Source organism: Thalassophryne amazonica, chromosome 23 (assembly GCF_902500255.1).
Source record: "Thalassophryne amazonica chromosome 23, fThaAma1.1, whole genome shotgun sequence".
Lineage (NCBI taxonomy): Eukaryota > Metazoa > Chordata > Actinopteri > Batrachoidiformes > Batrachoididae > Thalassophryne > Thalassophryne amazonica.
Genome location: NC_047125.1, coordinates 14,553,272 through 14,575,274, shown reverse-complemented (window position 1 = coordinate 14,575,274; position 22,003 = coordinate 14,553,272). Strand labels below are relative to the sequence as shown.

General features: G+C 38.9%; 2 protein-coding genes across 4 annotated transcripts in view; both read right to left on the bottom strand.

Annotated features, from left to right (window-relative positions):
- Positions 1-10,792, bottom strand: part of LOC117504622 (hsp70-Hsp90 organizing protein 1-like) — an 18,312-nt gene extending 7,520 nt beyond the window's left edge. Inside the window, exons 1-8 of one of the 2 annotated variants that reach the window (XM_034164117.1) lie at positions 10,593-10,792; positions 10,405-10,427; positions 6,590-6,653; positions 6,429-6,464; positions 6,234-6,283; positions 2,446-2,523; positions 1,841-1,906; positions 1,572-1,745 (exon numbers count right to left, since the gene is read on the bottom strand). In XM_034164117.1, the coding sequence (XP_034020008.1) occupies positions 1,572-1,745; positions 1,841-1,906; positions 2,446-2,523; positions 6,234-6,283; positions 6,429-6,464; positions 6,590-6,653; positions 10,405-10,427; positions 10,593-10,617 (516 nt within the window). In that variant the 5' untranslated portion in view covers positions 10,618-10,792. The remainder of the gene's footprint in view (positions 1-1,571; positions 1,746-1,840; positions 1,907-2,445; positions 2,524-6,233; positions 6,284-6,428; positions 6,465-6,589; positions 6,654-10,404; positions 10,428-10,592) is intronic. The other variant, XM_034164118.1, reaches the window with a different exon arrangement.
- On the bottom strand, positions 491-22,003 carry mfsd8 (major facilitator superfamily domain containing 8). Of its 2 annotated transcripts, XR_004558850.1 has the most exons (13): positions 21,945-22,003; positions 17,475-17,557; positions 16,889-16,932; positions 16,383-16,623; positions 16,139-16,252; positions 15,903-16,047; positions 14,686-14,744; positions 14,176-14,284; positions 13,966-14,100; positions 13,788-13,891; positions 13,078-13,301; positions 12,529-12,976; positions 491-503 (listed from the first exon to the last, which is right to left on the bottom strand). XR_004558850.1 is itself a non-coding variant. In XM_034164119.1 (12 exons), the coding sequence occupies exons 1-12, from the start codon at positions 22,001-22,003 to the stop codon at positions 12,770-12,772; spliced, it is 1,524 nt and encodes a 507-aa protein (XP_034020010.1). In that variant the 3' UTR covers positions 11,995-12,769. The 2 variants fall into 2 exon arrangements, 1 of the variants encoding a protein (XP_034020010.1); XM_034164119.1 differs by lacking the exon at positions 491-503 and having other exon boundaries at positions 11,995-12,976.

Genomic DNA, 22,003 nt, shown 5'->3' with positions numbered 1-22,003 from the left:
TCTCCAGAGATGTTCAATCAGATTCTGCTGGGCCACTCAAGGACATTTACAGAGTTGTCCTGAAGCTACTCTTTTGATATCTTGGCTGTGTGCTTAGGGTCACTGTCCTGCTGAAAGATGATCCGTCACCCCAGTCTCAGGTCAAGAGCGCTCTGGAGCAGGTTTTCATCCAGGATGTCTCTGTACGTTGCTGCATTCATCTTTCCCTCAATCCTGACTAGTCTCCCAGTTCCTGCTGCTGAAAAACATCCCCACAGCATGATGCTGCCACCACCATGCTTCACTGTAGAGATGGTGCCTGGTTTCGTCCAAACATGACACCCAGCATTCACACCAAACCAATGCCATCTGCATCAGACGTTCAATGCACTTTACAATTATGCCTCACATTCACCTATTCACAAACCGATGTCAGGGTGCCATCATGCAAGGTGCTCACTACACACTGGGAGCAACTAAATTAAGGACCGTGCCCAAGGGCCCTTAGTGATCTTCCGTTCTGGCTGGGTTTTGAACGGAAGAGCCTCTGGTCTAAAGCTCAACGCTTAACAACTAGACCACTAGTTTTTGAGGAATAAGAATGAATTTCATCTATTTTGGAAAAAGGCTGTAACATAAAATGTGGAAAGAACACATTCTGGATGCACCGTACATTAAGCATTTCTGAACTCTGTGTGAGAACTGTGAAGCACATGGACACGTGTATGTGAACCTTCCAGTACAGGGCTAGACATTGACCACTTTTTGTCACTGACCCCAAGTGCCAATAGCTTTGAAAAATTACTGGCCCCACAAACGTTCTACCGGCCCAGGCATACGTGCGCGATGCAAACTACAGCCACCAATATATTTTAATTTTTATGCAATTCATGCATCCTAAGGCTGAAATTAATGAACACCAAGAGTGCACAAAATGGTGTAGAACTGTTTTGCTTTTCTGTTTTGTTTGAACACGTTTATCTCTAAATTTACTTTGTATGTAATGCATTACTTATTTACATGGTATTCATTACTGCGCAAGTCAATAACACTTGTGCAGAATAACATTACAAGTGTTAAATTGTTACTATTCAACATGTTATTTTTCAGGATTTTTTTCAAGTTGGAACTGTCCCTGCATGCACTTATTAGTTTAAGTTAATTTACATTTTTACTTACCATTTAATGATAGTAATAATAATGATAATAACAACAACAACAACCTTTATTTAACCACTGAGATCAAAACCTCTTTTACAAGTGTGACCTGGCCAAGAAAGGAAGCAGCACACGTCATAATGGTCACATTAACATCATGAGAATATTAATAAGAAATAAAACACAAATTGTCAGGATGAATAGTCTAAAACAAATAGAACACATGCTTTTGAAAATTTTAAAGCAGTACACTGAAGAGGGAGCTGATTAGATTTGAAGGTTGACAATATTTTTGGGAGATGGATTTGATACGTTATTCTGAGTGATAAATTTAACAACGTAAAGGCCACATAGCAGGCAGTGTTATTTATTCACCACTTTTTCGTCACGTTTTAATGTTGAAGATAAATTTGTGTAAGATGTGGACTACGTACCTCTGACTGATCAGATTCATCCTTACATTCACCGTCAATGGATTCTTCTTGACTGAAGTCACTGCCGTCTGTATCTCTGCTTGAAACCAACTCTTTAACACTCGCACTTCCTTCAGTATTCCTGTCAACTGGTTTACTACTGCCTGATTCCGATGGCTGAGTATCACCCTTTTCCTGTGAAAGGCAGAACATGTCATTGCATGGATGCAACAAATCTAGGCTTGCTGAAAGGATTTTATTGTTTATCACCGTTGAAGATAAATACTTACCTCTACATTTGAGGGATTCAGCTCTTCCTTCTTCAGCTTCTCAAGACGCTTCCTTTCCTTCTGTTTCTGTTCAGGCAAAATTGCATAACAACCACATAAATTTCTTTACATCCTACATACCCACATCCCACATTTCATGTTTATAGTGATATGACATAAAAGTATTTTAAGTTGGGAGCTGCTTACTTTGTCTTTAAAATATGAAATTACACTGTATAAAAATTTATTGGCGTTTAAGAATTACCATTAATGAGACGCTAAATAACTCCATCAAAAGAAAAGCTTGAGTGATTTTTAAGTGGGAACAACTGTAAATTTAAGCAAGTACTAACTTAAAATTGCATGCCACTTTATGTTTAATAAATAAATAAAGGATTAAAAGTTAGGATCTGATCCAAAAGCCTCTCACTGCCACTATTGTGTATTTTGACCGCACAATAACATGATTTCAGAGGAGACACACCTGCAACATGTGAGAACAGAATGACATAGAAATGTTGATATGACAAAACCTCCAGTGGAAAAGAATTAAGTTAAATGAAACACTTTCATGTTGGGGGGGGGGAGGGGGCTAAATTTGCAGATGGGACATTAAAAGAACTTACCTGCTTTTTAAGACGTTTCTTCTCAGCCTTCCCAGTACGTTTTTTGGACTTGTGTAACTTTTCTTTTGCTTCATCATCCTGAAGAATAAGAGATGAAATGTGAATATCAGTTTAAAAGTGTAGTTCCTTTTTATTTTTCACAAAAATGACAAAATACAGCTTGTGTTGAAATCTAATTTATAAAGTACATTTTATGCCTGTAGCATGTTACAAAGTTACTTCAAATTTTATTGGCGGTATTTTGGGGGGGGGGGATTCCATGGCAAACATAGCGAGTGTGCGTAGTAAGATTGTTCAGTCAGCATATAGAAGGACACGCAACAGGTCAAAGTTCATTAAAAGGAAACTAGAGACACTGTTCTGACTTCAAACTATGAAAAATACCAAATAAAGCTGTGAATAAAATGGTGTCATTTTGGGAAACCAAGTAACACTACAACTGACACAGCAGGTGTGACCATCATCCTACCTGTCTATTAGATATCCAGCAACATATGAAATTTGTACAGATTTAACTGGAATTCTTCCCATTAGATCTCTTATAACTTGTGTTTTTCAACTGTGTCCATTGCCATGTTTGTTTCCATTTATGCCTGGGTTTTTTTTTTTTTTTTTGGCACTTCCACTGACAATGGAAGGTCTACTGTCATCTCTCCAGCTCCATGAAGCTCATACCATTTTTTTTTTTAAATTATCATCCTCCCCCATCAAAAGACAAAACACTAGCAAATCATTTACAAAAGTGCAAGCACAATCAAACAATTACTGTGTAGAGATCTGGGGCAATAATTACATGAGTTCAATAAAATCACTAACTATTCTTCAAAAAAGGGCAATATGCGTTATTCATAATGTCAGCTATCAAGACCATACTCACTCACTCTTCTTAAAGTCAAAACTTAAAATTATCAGACAGTAAAATTCCAAACAGCACAGATCTTGTACAAGCAAAAAAATTAAAAAACATACAGAAATTGTGCATGGATCGGTTGGGGGGGAGGGGGAAGAACTTTAAAATTAATGAAACCCGTACAAACAAGAAAAGATTCTGCATTTCATTATGTGGAGTGAGACTGTGGAACAATGTGGATGAGGAGTGAGTTAAAGCAGTTTAAAACAAAATATAAAGAATGCGTTTTCACAAGATACAGGGATGAAGTGGAGATCTGAGTCACTCTGTGTTCACAGGAAACCATTATTTCTATATTTATTCATGTTCATCGTTAGTTGGTTTTATCTTTTCTGTTGTGTTTAATCAGGTTCTTTTTGTTTCTTTTTCTAAAATTGTATTGTAGCATTATTATTGCTGTAGTATTTTAAGGACGCTGGGATTGATATATGAATCATATTGGGAGAAGGGGTGGGATTTGATAAGTTTAGACTTCTAATTCCTTTTTCAACAAACTTTACATCCTCTGCTGTTTTACTCATTTTTGTTATTTTCAAAATAAACCTTCAAATAGATAGTTAAATAGGTTCATGAGTAAACATCCAGGAGTCACCGGGTAAGTTCGAGATGTTTACTGTGAAACTTCAATATATACAACCCCTGTCAAAAATTATGGAATCACCGGCCTCGGAGGATGTTCATTCAGTTGTTTAATTTTGTAGAAAAAAAAAGCAGGTCACAGACATGACACAAAACTAAAGTCATTTCAAATGGCAACTTTCTGGCTTTAAGAAACACTATAACACTTTTTTAGACCAATCAGAGGGAAAAAAATATGGAATCACTCAATTCTGAGGAAAAAATTATGGAATCATGAAAAACAAAGGAACGCTCCAACACATCACTAGTATTTTGTTGCACCACCTCTGGCTTTTATAACAGCTTGCAGTCTGAGGCATGGACTTGAGTGACAAACAGTACTCTTCATCAATCTGGCTCCAACTTTCTCTGATTGCTGTTGCCAGATCAGCTTTGTAGGTTGGAGCCTTGTCACGGACCATTTTCTTCAACTTCCACCAAAGATTGGATTAAGATCCGGACTATTTGCAGGCCATGACATTGACCCTATGTGTCTTTTTGCAAGGAATGTTTTCAGAGTTTTTGCTCTATGGCAAGATGCATTATCATCTTGAAAAATGATATCCCCAAACATCCTTTCAATTGATGGGATAAGAAAAGTGTCCAAAATATCAACGTAAACTTGTGCATTTATTGATGATGTAATGACAGCCATCTCCCCAGTGCCTTTACCTGACATGCAGCCCATATCATCAATGACTGTGGAAATTTACATGTTCTCTTCAGGCAGTCATCTTTATAAATGTCATTGGAACGGCACCAAACAAAAGTTCCAGCATCATCACCTTGCCCAACGCAGATTCGAGATTCATCACTGAATATGACTTTCATCCAGTCATCCACAGTCCACAATTGCTTTTCCTTAGCCCATTGTAACCTTGTTTTTTTTCTGTTTAGGTGTTAATGATGGCTTTCGTTTAGCTTTTATGTATGTAAATCCAATTTCCTTTAGGCAGTTTCTTACAGTTCGGTCACAGACGTTGACTCCAGTTTCCTCCAATTCGTTCCTCATTTGTTTTGTTGTGCATTTTCGATTTTTGAGACATATTGCTTTAAGTTTTCTGTCTTGACGCTTTGATGTCTTCCTTGGTCTACCAGTATGTTTGCCTTTAACAACCTTCCCATGTTGTTTGTATTTGGTCCAGAGTTTAGACACAGCTGACTGTGAACAACCAACATCTTTTGCAACATTGTGTGATGATTTACCCTCTTTTAAGAGTTTGATAATCCTCTCCTTTGTTTCAATTGACATCTCTCGTGTTGGAGCCATGATTCATGTCAGTCCACTTGGTGCAACAGCTCTCCAAGGTGTGATCACTCCTTTTTAGATGCAGACTAACGAGCAGATCTGATTTGATGCAGGTGTTAATTTTGGGGATGAAAATTTACAGGGTGATTCCATAATTTATTCCTCAGAATTGAGTGAGTCCATATTTTTTTTCCCTCTGCTGGGTCTAAAAAAGTAACTGTTACTGACTGCCACAATTTTTTTTTCTTGATTTCTTATAGTGTTTCTTAAAGCCAGAAAGTTGCCATTTGAAATGACTTTAGTTTTGTGTCATGTCTGTGATCTGCTTTTTTTCCTACAAAATTAAACAACTGAATGAACAACCTCCGAGGCCGGTGATTCCATAATTATTGCCAGGGGTTGTAAACAAAAATAGTAGATGCACAAGTGCAAATTTGAAAAAACTAAAATGAGATGCGGACAGGCCTTATAAGGAAGACATGTCATTAAAATTAAGAAAAGGTTATTATTCTTAAAAAAGATCACAGAAACATTTAATGCCCTTCTTACCCCATAGATGAAATGCAATGTCTAAGAAGGAAAGCGGTGATTCTTACATAATGGGCCAAGAGCAGAAGCAGAAATACATCTGAAGTCGAAATTGATACCATATTTTAAAAGAGACAAGTACAACAGGATTATCTGTGTACCAAGACAGGGACACAGGGAGATAACCATCTTATGTAGTATAGCAGTGCCATTAAACCCTCAAACAGCATGCTGCAAAACAAAAGTTTCTGTAGGTGTCATGAAGACTTGTCGCTGTATTTAAAACTATACAAATCCTAAACAGTTTCCAGAAAAGGATCATTGACCATATGAGATTCTAAATCAGCTGTTTGAATACCAGTGAACAAAATTATACTGGTGCTTAAGACGATATTTGACTTGAACAGTGTTTAAAAATAACAGAAGAGACTACAATTTTTGTCAACTCATTTGACAGAACAAGATACACAAAAACAAACTTACGCTGTCATCTGACTCAGCCTCAAGAAACCGCAATCGAGAATGTTCAGGGCCTGATGGGTTGAGATTGCACAGAGGGAAAAAAAAAATTGAAAGATTTTGCATGAGTTCTATTTAATCCTCTGTCACTACTGTCAAAGACGATTGAGAAGCTATGGAAAGCATTTTGCCCACAGTCAACATCAAATCCCTCCTCACCTGAATCATCCAGCTCGTCGCTGTAATTCATACCTGCTGGAAGGGGGAGAGATATTATGCCATTGTTATAGCTTAACAGCAACTCAAGATTCTCAACTAATGTAGATCTTAAATTCTGAGTAGCCTGCAGCTACACAGTGGTGCAATGCCACAGATCTTACCAAGTCCAAATCTTATTATCCTTTGCATATGAGGACGTCTGTCGAAGAGACTCACAACTCTTTGCTACAGAGAGAAGATATGCGCATGTTAGTTCAGTACGACCACCAGAGATGCTCAGCATCTTCAGCTTTGAAAACTAAGCTAAATATGTGCAACAATGCCCTCAAAGCACTCTCTTCGTATGTCCATACGAGGGTATAGACTGTAGCCTTACAAAACTGCTGGCAACGGACATGCAAATTACAAGAGATATTTAATTTTTGCCCCCAAAAGCAAACAAGGCCACAAACTAGTGTTCTTTGTGAAACTAGAACATGGAGCGTTTTTGACATGTGAGATTTCCACTCCATAAAATACAGTAATTATAATGCCAATGGACCAAAGCACACAAATGTAGTTTTCTGCATTAAAAAAAAAAAAAAAAGACCGTTAGAATGTTTTAATTACAGATGTTGTTCTGACATTTCAAGCAACCTCTGCTGCCATCCATAACACACGTACCATCTTAAGACTGGAAGAAAGACCTATTTTTTTTTTACCTGGATTGAAATAATTACTTTAGGTATTACGGTACACAGATCTCTGTGCCAGGTAAAGAACTTATAAGGGTAATAGGGTACTGCAGTCTCATTTGGGGAGGCGGGCTAAACGGTTAAAATATAATGCATATTATGTAATTTCTCTACTTCCAGGAACAGAAACACGCCATTACATGCAAACAAAGTGAAAATACAAAGAAAAAGTGGCAATGCGGTGGGAAAGTGGACGTGTTGCGGTTTGTTTATGACCTGGAGCTCAAACGTGTCAAGGCGGTTGTGCAGGTGAGAGACTGGAGCTACTCTGGTTACCTGTGTAGGCTAACACTTACTGAAACAACATCTCCCATTTGCCTTACCTTCCTTTCACCACTGGGAACTGAAAAAAAATTGCACTTTTACAACTGCTTCGGTGATTGCAGCCGAAAATAAAACGCTATAGTCCCCGTAAGTGGTCAAATCCCGTGATTTGATGCAGGGTTCAAACGAGACTGCAGTGCCCTATTTTCAACAGGACTCCATCCCAGTTCCCAAATGCTCAGCGGCAGGAATAGTCAGACTCCAGAGCCTCAGTGAGTGTGATTAACGGCAGCATTTTGTGGCAGCACGTTTATTTTTGCAAGCGTTTGGTGGAATGGGCTGCATTGTCGGACAGCAACCCCAATAACTTCCTGAACATTAAATATCCAGGTACTGGGAAGGTTGTGTGGAGTGGGATTAGAGTATCTGACTTCTTCCCACATTCATCAAAGATGTGTTCCAGCTCAAACCCTGTTCAGTGCTTGCTCGAACTGGGAGACTCAATAAGTTCTTATGGGCCTTTCAGATTGAAGGCGTCAGACACGGCAGTTAACGCGCGTCAGTGACGTCAGTTACGTCGCATCGGAAGTGATGGGGGGATTTCTACGTCACACTGACTTTTTCCAAAGCCCGAGAAAGCTGAGCGATCACCATTTTGGATTTGCATCTGCAGAACAACAAAAAAAGCTTTTTTAAAAAACTTCTCAAGTTGAGAGGGTTATCTAGAGGAGGTGTAGCACCTAGAATGTCTTGTCCATACTTTATGAGCTTTGTTTACATTGTGCCCTGAACCGAAACTCTGCTGAAACTGATCTTTCACGCGAGCCACGGGCCATGAGATTCACAACTGCGAAACAGCAAATTAAAACGTTCAGATAATGCTGCACACAGTCAACAGCATGAACATCACAAGGTAAAACTCTTTGTATATTATGCCTAAAACTCTCATGAATCAGGGGTCTCACCAGGATTTTTTTCATGCCCCCTGCAAACGTCAAAAATGATAGCCTTTTATAACCATTTCCTGCATTTTGAGGGCCACTTTGTGTTGCTGACTGGGATGTTAAATGACCTGCGACATGTAAATGGTAAATGGACTGCATTTATATAGCGCTTTTCCATCTGCATCAGACACTCAAAGCGCTTTACAAATAATGCCTCACACTCACCCCGATATGAGCGTGCTGCCATACAAGGTGCTCACTACACACCGGGAGCAATAGGGAATTAAAGACCTTGCCCAAGGGGCCTTGGTGATTTTCCAGTCAGGCTGGAATTTGAACCGAGGATCTTCTGGTCTCAAGCCCAACACCTTAACCACTAGACCATCATCTCCCCTGACATGTCCTTTTAAAAAGAAGAAAAAAAAAAAAAGATACCCCTATGAAGGTTAAATCACAGCATAGGGGCCCAAAATCACAGTGCAGGGGATCCAAATCACAGCATACGGGCCCTATATGCTCAACTGCACTGATGAGAACCCTGAATATATTATCTTGGTCTTTAGATGTTATTGTGTTTATGTAAACATGCGAAAATCTCAGGTTGGTTCTCCATTATTTACAATGGCCATCACAATGAGGTGGCCGCTTTAATTATATACACCTGCGTGTTGATTACATACACCTGTGTGGATCACACAACCCCTACCCCCCCTGCCCCCCCAAAAAAACCCTGAACACAACAAGATCCACAAGCACAAAATCAACCCATCAATAACAATTTGACAGCATATATATTCATACATTTATACATTTTAACAACCTGAAAGCCATCAGACCAGCTAGAACCAAGCCATGGATTCCTGGACAGCCGCCTCTGAGGTTCTTCTCGCTGGCTTTATTTCTTCCACAGCTTACGGTCATTTTGACGCAGTGAGCCCAACGTTTCACTTTATTTACGTTTGTTACTGCCTGCAACATCGCTCTTTTGCACATTTGTATTCTGCGTAAATGCTCGTCTTTAGGAACGTTTTCAATACAATGAACCAAAAATCGGATCGTTTGTTTGCAGTCATCCTAAAAACTTAATTAACAGCTTATCGCCTAAATGTGGAGCTGCACAGGAGAAACCAAAGGAAACCAGAAAAAAAAAGATAGAGTGGGTTTAATGTGATGAGCCTGAACACAGGGTGAGCTCATGCGATCCCATCTCCCACCTGTACTGGACACGTCTGAGCCAAACCACATCCAATCTTTGAGACTCATGCTTGTGAAGTGAAAATCTTTAATGGTGACATCTTCCAACATAAAGCAGTCAGTGGCTGAATAGTTTTCAGCTTACCAGCATCGGCCCTGCTTCTACACACACATTATATATATATATATATATATATATATATATATATATATATATATATATATATATATATATATATATATATATGTGTCTGAAATTTGGTTTGTGATGTTCCACACAGGGTGAAGGTAGCACACTGAATATTTGCTTTAGCAAGTGTGCACAGAACCACCCGCACTTATGTTGATGATCAGATGGAAAACAAACAACTACTGACACATACATCACATGTTGCTTCCTGTTTTGACAAGTATCACCATCCAGATGGGAAATTATGCCACAATTAGTGAGGAAAGATAACAGCGCCAAACTGGAACAACACGTCTGACGATTTAACATACATACACCGTAGCAACAGGAACAACAAAATAATTGGTTACTTATCATACCAGGCACCCAAAAATAGTTGATTTATTAGTTTTATACCCTCAAACACGATCTAAAAAAATAATCACAAACTCGTTCATAGGACCTCATTCTTGCAGGGAAAGCAGAGTTGTTAATTTGTACTTTCTAATTAGTCGGCACTAGGGTGAATGAAGTTTAACGGCGTAAAACAAAGCCACAACGAATGTGTTAGCTCGATCGTTAGCCACCCACACCCAGGTCACGGCATCGGGACGCTTTTTTTTTTTTTATCGCATATTTCACTGCATAAACGGTTCAAAATAAGTACTTACCATCATTTGGAGTTCTATAATTTCTGAAACAGAGAAGGAGATAAAACGAAAGTCAATTTTGTTCTTTCGGCGCTAAAGGGAGCTTTTTGTTGTTTTTTGTTTTTAGCACCGGGAAACGCCAAACTATTAGCCACAGCGAGCTAAACTAGCAGGCAACTTCTAATAACAGGAAATCGACATTTTCTTACCCGGATCATCATAATATATCGCCATACTTGCTCGTATTTATCAAAGTACACTTTCACATAGTATAAAATTAAACTCAGTCACATATAATTCGGCATAATGTTGACGCTATTGTTAGCACCGCCTGAACTTAAAACACGTACATGATTCTTAGGTGCTAAGCTAACTGAGTGCTACCCTGTAGCAGACACGGAAGTTGCCTTTTATTCGCATGCGCAACTGTCCACATAAATGTAAAGGTTTCTTTTTGTTTTTTTTACGCACATTAAAGGGTTTGGCCCAAAATGCATCCCGGTCCATGAAATAAAAATTGAAATAATAATAATGTAAAATGTTCCAGGATTCATACTTCAGGTGCTTTACTGCCTCCTAGTGGAGAGGTTTTCATCCACGCTCTAGTCATGTGTTCCATAAATAATGCAATTTTTACTTTTTTCGTTATTCAAGTACTGTTTATGAATCAAAGAATGTGAATCTAGGTCTTTGTGTTTTGTTATTTGAACATCACAGGAGGAAAATCAAATGAAACGTTATGAAAATGGACTACAGCACCCTTCAAAACATTCCATCGTCTGCCATTACTACGCCGCAGTACAAAAACAACAAAAAACAAAAGCAAAAGACAAAAATAACAAACAAGATTTGGTATCTTCACAAACATTTTATTTTCCAAATCTGATGTGGATTTTTGCTAAATATTTGCCAATGTGTTGAGCATCATGGATCTTGCAGCAGCTATTAGCTTGTTAGCCGATGCTCACGTAAAAGTAGGCAGCGGTTTCTACTTTTACTTAATCCAACTGCCAACTATTATTCCAGTGGCACTTTAACAGACACACACAACAAAAGGTGGTTTTGTGATTTAATTACACTCCCTGTCAGCAAAGTGGCGTTAGCAAGGTATTTTCACTAGCATGTCAGACTCACTGCTGTACCACCAGGGGGAGGGTTCACTGGTCCTAACCGCTTTATATTATTTGATGATGTATATTACAGTCCCAAACTGATTTTAAATTTCACAAATTAATGGAATACTTTAAAATTGTGAACAAACAAGATGCAGTTTTGTTCAATTTACAAAAATATAACATGATTCTCTTGACACACACCATTAATCACATTTAATTGTACGGTTGTCTATGAATCTGTTGAATTGAAAATCAACACATAATGGTAATTCACCATAACGTTTTGTTTTTTTTTTTAATTGTCACACTTTTGTAACATTACTTAACCTACTTTAGTGCAACATATAGCGTGCCATAAATGTAAAAACAACTTCAACACGCTCTTCTTAATACTAGGACTAGGGGTCCCTAGGATTAATAGGAAGTTCCCTACCATCAGAATGATGAACAGCTAATCTTAGCACTGGTCTACTATCAAGACAAGAGATACAAGTACTCCACAAAAATGTGATTTATTCATTCAAAATAAGGTCATAATACAATACTCAAACTCTCAAATTCTGATCATACCCTTAAGCTACATCACTCAGCAAAAATTTAGTGTGCATGCAGGCACAAAATTATGTATAACTTTAAGAATGTTAGGGAAAAACAAAAAGTAAATGAAGGAAAGACTGCAATAAATATTACTGCTATTCTCCCTAAAAGTAATTATACAGACACCATCTCTAGCGAGACATTTCGTGAATTATAACCCATGCATTTGAAAACGGAAAATCTGTTATGCTGCAAACATACCATTTCAAATGTTGGTCAATATAAGAGACTGTTTAGTAATCACTTATCCATACTTTTGTTAACTAATTTAGACATACTGAACAGAATAATTACTAAACACGTCTTAATTTCCAGTTAGTTATTGCTTAATATTGCATTCAGCAACAGCATTAATAAAATAGTTAACTGTTATTTAACGTGTATTACTGCATTGTCAATTTAATTTAAAAACAAATGAACTGAACTGAAGTACCAGTGCCAGGACACACTGTGCAATGTATCATCTTTAAAGAAATACCCAGAAACAATTTAATACCACAATCTGGTTGATCTGTGGATTAGATTATTAAAGTTTCACATCAAATGAGTTCAAGTGCAGGAGCAGTCGTCCCGGGTCAAATCTTGAAAAATAATGAGTTTTTATCACTTTACTCTGAGCCAGAAAAGATCCATGGTTTTTCTTAGTTAAAACATTTAAACAAACAGTATTATATTCATTCCACTGTCCTCCTACAGCGCACAGAGAAAGCGAGGAGTCGATGGTAGATGGAACCAAAGAGGATAATGGTGACCAATACCATACCGCAGATTTGACTGAAAGCCCAACGTGGCCCTAAAATGGTGTAAACATGAGAGACAAATACTGGGCCCAAAGTCCGCGCTCCGCTACCTGAAGCTGTTAGCCACCCCATGTACACACCCTGTAAAAACGAACAGTAAACATTATGTTCTGACTTTACATTAGCCATATAATTAAATATCATCCCCCCAAAACACTGTTCATTTTTGGCCCTTAACCCACCTGAGGCTTGGGTCCAAGGATTTTAGAATACAATGTGTATGACATCACATTACAGGCCGGGTATCCCACCCCAATGAGGATTCCAGAGGAGATGTACTGGGCCAAATAGATAGCGGGGGTGTACTGGCACCAGGTCTGTTGATACGGGCAGCCTGTCGGCTCCAAAGAACTGTTGGATGTTACCGTGAACGACATCTGGTTGACCAAAGAGTTGTTTTTCACATCTGTGTTTTTTAAAGACAAAAACGTGAGCACTTACACAATACAAATAGCACGATAAACATCCAGATGGACCATGCTTGTCACATATGTAAAATATCAGGCAACAATATCATTGCAATCTTTGCAAATACTACTATGTACCTCAATTATTATAATTTAATGTGATGGACGTTTTATAGGAAAGAATGGTTGTGGTATGTTACAGCATAACAGACAGTCCTTTTCTTCACCACCTTGTACAACTGTACTGTCAAGTATCTGGAGTGTACTAACATTTACAAAAAGTATTGTTACGCTGACATGGTGCGTCTTATGACTGATGGGCTAACAGTAGTTAGCGTTATCATGCGCAGATATGCTAAAAACCAGTATATTCTGTGCATTAATGACTGAAAACAACGTTTTAATCAAAAAGTGTTGAGGATAAATAGATAAATCACTAAAGCACTGCAAGCTGGACAAATGTTTGTCATGAAAATAATCCTCACCTGCCCACTGGATTCTGGGGTAGTGGTTTCCCCATGGAAGCAGGGTAAAGAAGCCGCAGAATATGATGACCAACCCAGCCAACAACACAGGACGATCCCCAACCCTGAGACAACGTACGCGCGTCATTAGATTATGCAAATTTCAAATCAATTTTGACTTAACTCAAACCAAAGGTACCTTTGAGATGCCACTTTCACAGCCAGAAACACCAGGATGGATTCAAATCCGATACAGCAGATGAAGATGCCGTTGTATAATATGGCTTCTTTTCTTGTCCAAGCAAAGATGTCCATTGTCAGTGGGGTAGCGATTCTAAAAAATTACAAACAAATATTTAACCAAACTTTGGAACTAAAACAACTGCCTTTGTTGAGTTTTGGTACATACGTTTCAAAGACGGCAAAGACGAACATGACGACGAAGAAGAGGATGTTAGAAGTCCCGACTGCTACCTTGTCGATAGTTTCCTCACTTTCTTGGATGATATCAACTCTATCTACAGGACAGAAGGTATAGAGTAAAAAAAAAAAAAAAAAACAAGCACCGCAAATACACCAAAAGGAACAATCAATATTTTATAACGTCAATCTGTCAAAGCTCTTTAACACCATCATGTGGTCATTAATGAACCTGCAGTCACTAATTTTTATTCATTTGATTTATTTTTATTTCAGCACAATGTGATATTTTCATTATGCGGGGTTTTGCCTTGTTTTGATTTCATTTTAAAACAAATTTTTGACAAAACAAACAGGAGGTTCGGTTGGAAGTCTAGAACAAAACAGGATCAAACTATGCCATGTGTGGGCCCGTGCAGCCATTTATTCTCGTGCAGGTGCATGTTATGATTAAATTAACACAACTAATTATATATTTAAGGACTTGGCAAACACACACCTTCGGATGTGTAGTTGATGGACTGAATTTGTCTCCCATGATCATCCACACTGTGTTCCCTGATAGCGAGAAGAAAAGAAATCAGGTCTGAGGTTAAACGCCTTTTTTTTGTTTTTTCAGTTCAGTAACAAGCAATTTTAAAAGGGAATTGCATACTTGATTTTGACTTTACTAATGCATACAGAAGATGGTTTGTATGATAACCTAATAAACATTATTTACCACAAAAACCTCAGTTTGTTCCTACTTTTGTGACTAAATAAAACATAATGCAAAGAGGGCCAATAAAGCTTGAAATTGGACAATGTTATCTACTCCTATAAGCAACAGGCTGGTCGTTGTGCTGTCTCAAGGTTCTTGAAGTGGAGCAATATCTCCACCTGGTGGACATGTACCATTAAAGCAAGTACAATAGAATTTCGCCAAGAGCTCTTGTATCATAAATACAGTAAAACTCGCCTAAACCATCATCATATAAACCGGGTACTCGCAAAAGTCCCAATATTTTTGTTTGGTTTTCCATGTAATAAACACCGTATATACCAGATTTTCGCTCACATCGGACAAAACATCCTGTCCCATCACAATGCATTTCTATTAAAAACCCCTCGCGTGTACTGGACAGAGCAGTCTGGATGTGCCCAGTCGCAACAGAGGTAGGAAATAAAGTTCAGCATTAACATTCACTGATTCAAGGAAAGTGGATACTGTATTTCCTTGATTAAAAGCCCGGGCATTTATTTTTTTCAACCCGTGCTCAGACCCGGGGCCTAATGGAGGCCAGCCTTAGTCCAGTGATTATTCACAAAATGCTGCTTGCTGCCTGTGCTGTAAAATGGTGTTAAGTTTCACACCAGACTGCAGGCTTACTTGTAGTTCCTAGGGTTTGTAAGAGTAGAATGGGAGGCAGAGCCTTCAGCTTTCAGGCTCCTCTCCTGTGGAACCAGCTCCCAATTCAGATCAGGGAGACAGACACCCTCTCTACTTTTAAGATTAGGCTTAAAACTTTTGTGAGTTATATACATATAGATTTCAATTATAATGGACAAAATTTGCTTGTCCATCTGAATCCATTATATGCGAGTTTTACTGTATTAATTGTAGCCAAATCTAAATCTATTCAGTTATCTGAAATAAATGGCAAACTGAACTTATTTCAGTGCACTCGCATCTGGACATCTATATGCACAATATAAAAAAAAGACTCGAATTCTCACTTGAGCACCAGCAGAACCAACAGGATGTTGATAACTCCAAATGCCGCTGCCAGTAAAGCCGGTGTGGTGTACATGTTGAGCTGCAGGTTGATTATCTTCACTGTGACCCCGTGCTCACCAATGAATGACAGACAGGCCTGCATAGCTGACATACACAGCCCAATATAAACAGGTGTTTAAACTTAAAAATCAAGGCCACATTTACAGTCATCTACAGAAAAAAGTTTTACATTCACCTGGTCCCAGGATGAAACCAAGAGCCTGACAAGCGCTCATGTTCGCCATAGCACTGGTCCTTTCTTTCAGCGAAGTGGCTCCGGCAACGTAGGACCTCACCGCTGCAACGTTACCTGTAACAACAGAGCAAAGTCAATGTGTGCAGTTTTTAGCTGGCCCTGCTGCCAGTAAACTTAACTTCAATATTTGTCAACTCAGCACAAAGACAATGGTTCCATCTATGTGTAAACCTGCACACAGCACCTGCACCAAAGCCCACGAAGGCTCTGGATATCAGCATGTGGAACTTGTTCTCAGTTCTGGGCAGGTAGACGTAAGCGTAGTAGATATTGGCTGACAGGTTGATGAAGATGGAGCAAACCAGCGGCTCCCTGCAAGGCCTGTGATTAGACCAGAGGCCGAAAATAGGGGAGGCCACCATCTGACCAAGGCTGTAGGCCGCCACCACCCAACCCAGGAAGCTGGCATTGGCTGTATTATCAACCTGCAAGAGACCAACAGAAAAATCATGCAGCAAGTATAAGGAATAAAGCCAAATTACATTATCACTACATTTTTTTTTTTTTTATATTTATCTCAAACTGAAACTGTGCTGATGACTTTAGATTTTGATACAAAACTGAAAAGTTCAGCCTCATAATGGCCACAAGTCAGTTCTGCTGTGCTGGTTTTGAGCCCAAGACCTCAAGGTTTAATGGCAAAAATAGGTATATTTTCAAAAAATACGAATAAAGTTGCATTGTACTTACCTTTTGTAAATACGGCCACAGTGATGTAATGACAATAGTAAAACCTGAAAGCCAACAACAAACACATGGGATGAAATAACACTTGTGACGTAAACATGCCCTAAAAACAAGCCACCTAAACCCAAACACTTTCATTTTCTGCATCTTTGCATGAGGCAAAACACACTGCAATAATAATAATAATAAAAAAAAAAAAAAAAAAAAAAAAAAAAAAAAAAAAAGCTAGATTGGCTTTATTATCATGCATTTGATTTAAGCTTACATTTATGACTGCCCCCTTGTGGTTAAAGCACACAGTGCACAATAGCAAAACTTTAAGCAATTACATTTTTAATAACAATATAAGAAATTAACAGTGTTTTGCATGCGGACATGTGCATATGCAGTAAAAAAGAATAAAACAAGGTGCTGCGAACCTTCATTTGTTAATGGCAAGAAATGCCACCTTATTTTTCACTAAATGCACACAAGGTGTAACATCAGTTGGGTGATCTGCATTTTAATAGTGGAACACGCGCACACACAACACAAATTCATATCAAGGTTTCAATAAGAATTCCAGTAATTGTGTAGCACCAATCCTCACCGACACTGCTGAGGAACATCGTGAAGTACATAACTTGGATGGACCGCCAACGACTCCTGTAATCGTCATTCTGATAGTCGTCACTGCATGTGGGGAAAACCATGAAATGTAGAAATGATAGAGTTATTGACATTAACAGGCTTTGCTACAATTAGAAGATGCTCCTGTCAGATGACCAGTTGGATGAAAGATTAAAATTTGATATCTCTGCCCCGCTCATTTTTCCAGATATTGTTTGAATGTAACACTTGAGGACCATTAGCAACAGATTAAAAATACAATCTATTTGATCTGGTATTCCTGGTAAATTATATCCATTAATTTTCTATACCCGTTTACTGCAATTTTAGGGGTCACGGGGGAGCCTATCCCAGCAGTCATAAGGTATGACTATGTACTACTGGTAGTTTGTTAGTATTTATGTTGAAAATTAGAGCCCGGCCGATATAAGCCCTTTTCAAAGTATTCACTATCGGCCGAAATTCTGCCGACAGAACGCCGATAATTTCTCAAACAGAACAGTTACTGAAATAATGTTTGTGTTGGCAATGTAAAATGTCCTTGCACCGTTTGTCCAGTAGATGGAGCTCTGACTCCATTCAACTGAGAGCTGCTTACACCCCTGCTTAAATGTGTTCATCACCGGGCCCTGTAGTTCGCAGTCACACTACACTGATCGGCTGACAAAAGCATCCAAGTTTATAAGGATCTATATCCTTATCCTGAACCTATATCTAAGTGGCAGCAAAAAGAGGTACAAGATCAGATGTATTTCACAACTCTTTTTAAGGATATGTATTTGCTAATTTCACAAAGGTTTAATTCTTGATTGCATTTTTTGAACTTGAAAATTCTTCTCTGTTATAAAGTTATCAATATGAGGACAAAGCTTCAGCTTTTAGCTCATGCCTTTTTTGTTAAGGGTCCAAAAAAGAACATTTTATTCATAAAAAAAAATAAAATAAAAAAAATATCGGCAGATTTATCGGCTATCAGCAAATCAGCCGATTTATGGATTATTGGCATTTTTTTCATCCAAATATTGTTATCGGCATCGGCCTCAAAGAAATCCATTATCGGTCGGGCTCTATTGAAAATGGCAGTCGTTTCAAATTGATGTATCTTAAGATTTCTGAAAACTATTATTTCCAAAATTAGAGGTATTGAGTGTCAAATGTGGACCCTTTTAAATCCTGGAATTTATCATACATGCTATTTTTGAAATTGCCTATATTTGCGCATTTGCTGAATCATTTTCCAACACCAATATCTTGAATCTTGGAATGACAGATTTGAATGCATACCCTGTGGCTCTCTTTTCTACGGAATAACCCATTCATGAAATTCTGTCTTTGACTTTATCATTAAGAAATACAAGCAGTATACAGCTGTGCTCAAACGTTAACATCCCCTGGCAGAATATTTAATTTTTTTTGGCCATTTTTCAGAGAATATGAACAATAACACAAAAACTTTGTCACTCATGTTTAGAAGCTGGGTGGAGCCATTTGTTGTCAAACAAGTGTGTTTACTCTTTTTAAATCATAATGATAACAGAAACTACCAAAATTACCCTGATCAAAAGTTTACATACTTCGGGTCTTACTACTGTGTATTGCCCCCTTTAACATCAATGACAGCTTGGAGTCTTTTGTGGTTGTTGTGGATGAAGCTCTCTGATGGCAAAGCTGCCACCGAATGTGTCTTGGACTTTATTTACATGAATTATGAAGAAATACAAACAGTATGGTACATCTGCATGGAGTACATAGTTCTCAAAAACTGAGTGTCTGTGCAAGATGTAGAAGAGTGAGGAAAGCCACCAAGGGTTCATAGTAAAGCTACCCCACTGCAAACTTGCTCCAGGTGAAGTCACCCCACTCTAGAAACAATATTTCAATTATATGTTCATGTAATAAATTATTTATACACACCAGTGCCATAATACACTGTTCTTATGATTTGTTAGTGAGATGATGTTTTAACTTTTAAGGTAGTTGAAATGTAATTGTCAGGTGAAAAGCCCATTGATGGGACAAGCAGGAAGCACTGCCCAGTTCTACACATCATACTGGCAGGTTTGTAACTTTAAACTACTGTCAAATCGTTCACAGTATATCTTGTAACCATTGTGATGAGTAATAATTAACCACTGCAATAAATAAACCAGTAATTTACATCATTTGGATTGTAGGTGTTCAACACAGCACCACACATACCCAATTGAGAAAACAATACGTTTACATGTATCATAGCTAACTATACTCAACAAAAATATAAACGCAACACTTTAGGTTTTGCTCCCATTTTGTATGAGATGAACTCAAAGATCTAAAACTTTTTCCACATACACAATATCACCATTTCCCTCAAATATTGTTCACAAACCAGTCTAAATCTGTGATAGTGAGCACTTCTCCTTTGCTGAGATAATCCATCCCACCTCACAGGTGTGCCATATCAAAATGCTGATTAGACACCATGATTAGTGCACAGATGTGCCTTAGACTGCCCACAATAAAAGGCCACTCTGAAAGGTGCAGTTTTGTTTTATTGGGGGGGATATCAGTCAGTATCTGGTGTGACCACCATTTGCCTCATGCAGTGCAACACATCTCCTTCGCATCATCCGTGAAGAGAACACCTCTCCAACGTGCCAAACGCCAGCGAATGTGAGCATTTGCCCACTCAAGTCGGTTACGACGACAAACTGGAGTCAGGTCGAGACCCCGATGAGGACGACGAGCATGCAGATGAGCTTCCCTGAGACGGTTTCTGACAGTTTGTGCAGAAATTCTTTGGTTATGCAAACCGATTGTTCCAGCGGCTGTCCGAGTGGCTGGTCTCAGACGATCTTGGAGGTGAAAATGCTGGATGTGGAGGTCCTGGGCTGGTGTGGTTACATGTGGTCTGCAGTTGTGAGGCTGGTTGGATGTACTGCCAAATTCTCTGAAACACCTTTGGAGACGGCTTATGGTAGAGAAATGAACATTCAATACATGAGCAACAGCTCTGGTTGACATTCCTGCTGTCAGCATGCCAACTGCACGCTCCCTCAAATCTTGTGACATCTGTGGCATTGTGCTGTGTGATAAAACTGCACCTTTCAGAGTGGCCTTTTATTGTGGGCAGTCTAAGGCACACCTGTGCACTAATCATGGTGTCTAATCAGCATCTTGATATGGCACACCTGTGAGGTGGGATGGATTATCTCAGCAAAGGAGAAGTGCTCACTATCACAGATTTAGACTGGTTTGTGAACAATATTTGAGGGAAATGGTGATATTGTGTATGTGGAAAAAGTTTTAGATCTTTGAGTTCATCTCATACAAAATGGGAGCAAAACCAAAAGTGTTGCGTTTATATTTTTGTTGAGTGTATAATAGCTCCTGCAAACAGGGGGGAAAAAAAATTCCAGCACTGTGACAGAAAAATAAGAAACACACACTTGGGTAACCTCACCTAAAAGTGGGGCGACCACCTGGACTGACTTCACCTGGGGCGAGTTCGCAGTGGGGTGACTTCACTCGCTACCACTGCCAAGACACCCAGAAGAAGTTATAGGCATGTGTGGCTGTGACTGAAGCAAAAGTTGCTCTTTCACTCATGGGTTTGACGCTACTAATCATACAAAAAAGCAGCTTCAAAAGCATAGTTTTTAAACCAGGTCCGCGAAATTTGAACAAAGAGCAGTAATATCGTTTATGGGTTGGCACAAGTATACGTCACTCCTGTGGCGAAGTGGCGAATCCAAAGGCAAAAATTTGTACTTCCGATAAGTTTGCCAAGCAAGCAGCAGGGAAGTCCACGATAGACATTGACATCAGACACAGTAAAGGAAAAGTGAAGAGTACGATCAAAACTAAAGACATTAGCGAGTGGCGCCATGATTTCCATAGTATTCAGCGTACTGTTGCCAGGGGAAGATGCATGCACAGAAACAAAAGAGAGGAGGATGCGTTCTCCAGACTGAGGTTTGGTCACACAGGACTGTTTAAGATTAATAACCATGTTGATGGAACCCGCGAATGCATGCAGTGACAGTCAAGAGGCCGTAGAGCATGTTCATATACAGTGTCCAAAGTACCAATAACAGACTACTATCCATTCAGCTACAAGGGAGAGAGGGAGACATCTTATAGAATATAACGCTAGAGTCTGGTGGCATCTGCTTCAATTACTTTTACGGCTATCTGAAGAAAACAGGATTACTGCACAGGATACAAGTCTGCTACCTTTTTTAAAATTTTATTTTGGGGACGCTTGCCTCCTGACGAACACTCCAGTCCAGTTGGTGGGGGTAATGCTCCGTATAAGCTAGTTGCCAACCGCCATTAAACACGAACAATCCATACTTCCGCGACTTTTGTTTTGTCTCTAACTTGCTTCTGTCACCCAGTTTTCATTGCCTGGAACGATGGTATTTATACACCAAACCGACCTGAAATAAATTCTGACTTTATTACTCACCTGCTTGCATCATCCTTCAGCAAAGGAGTCGTTTCTTCTACGTCTGCAAATCGTGACAT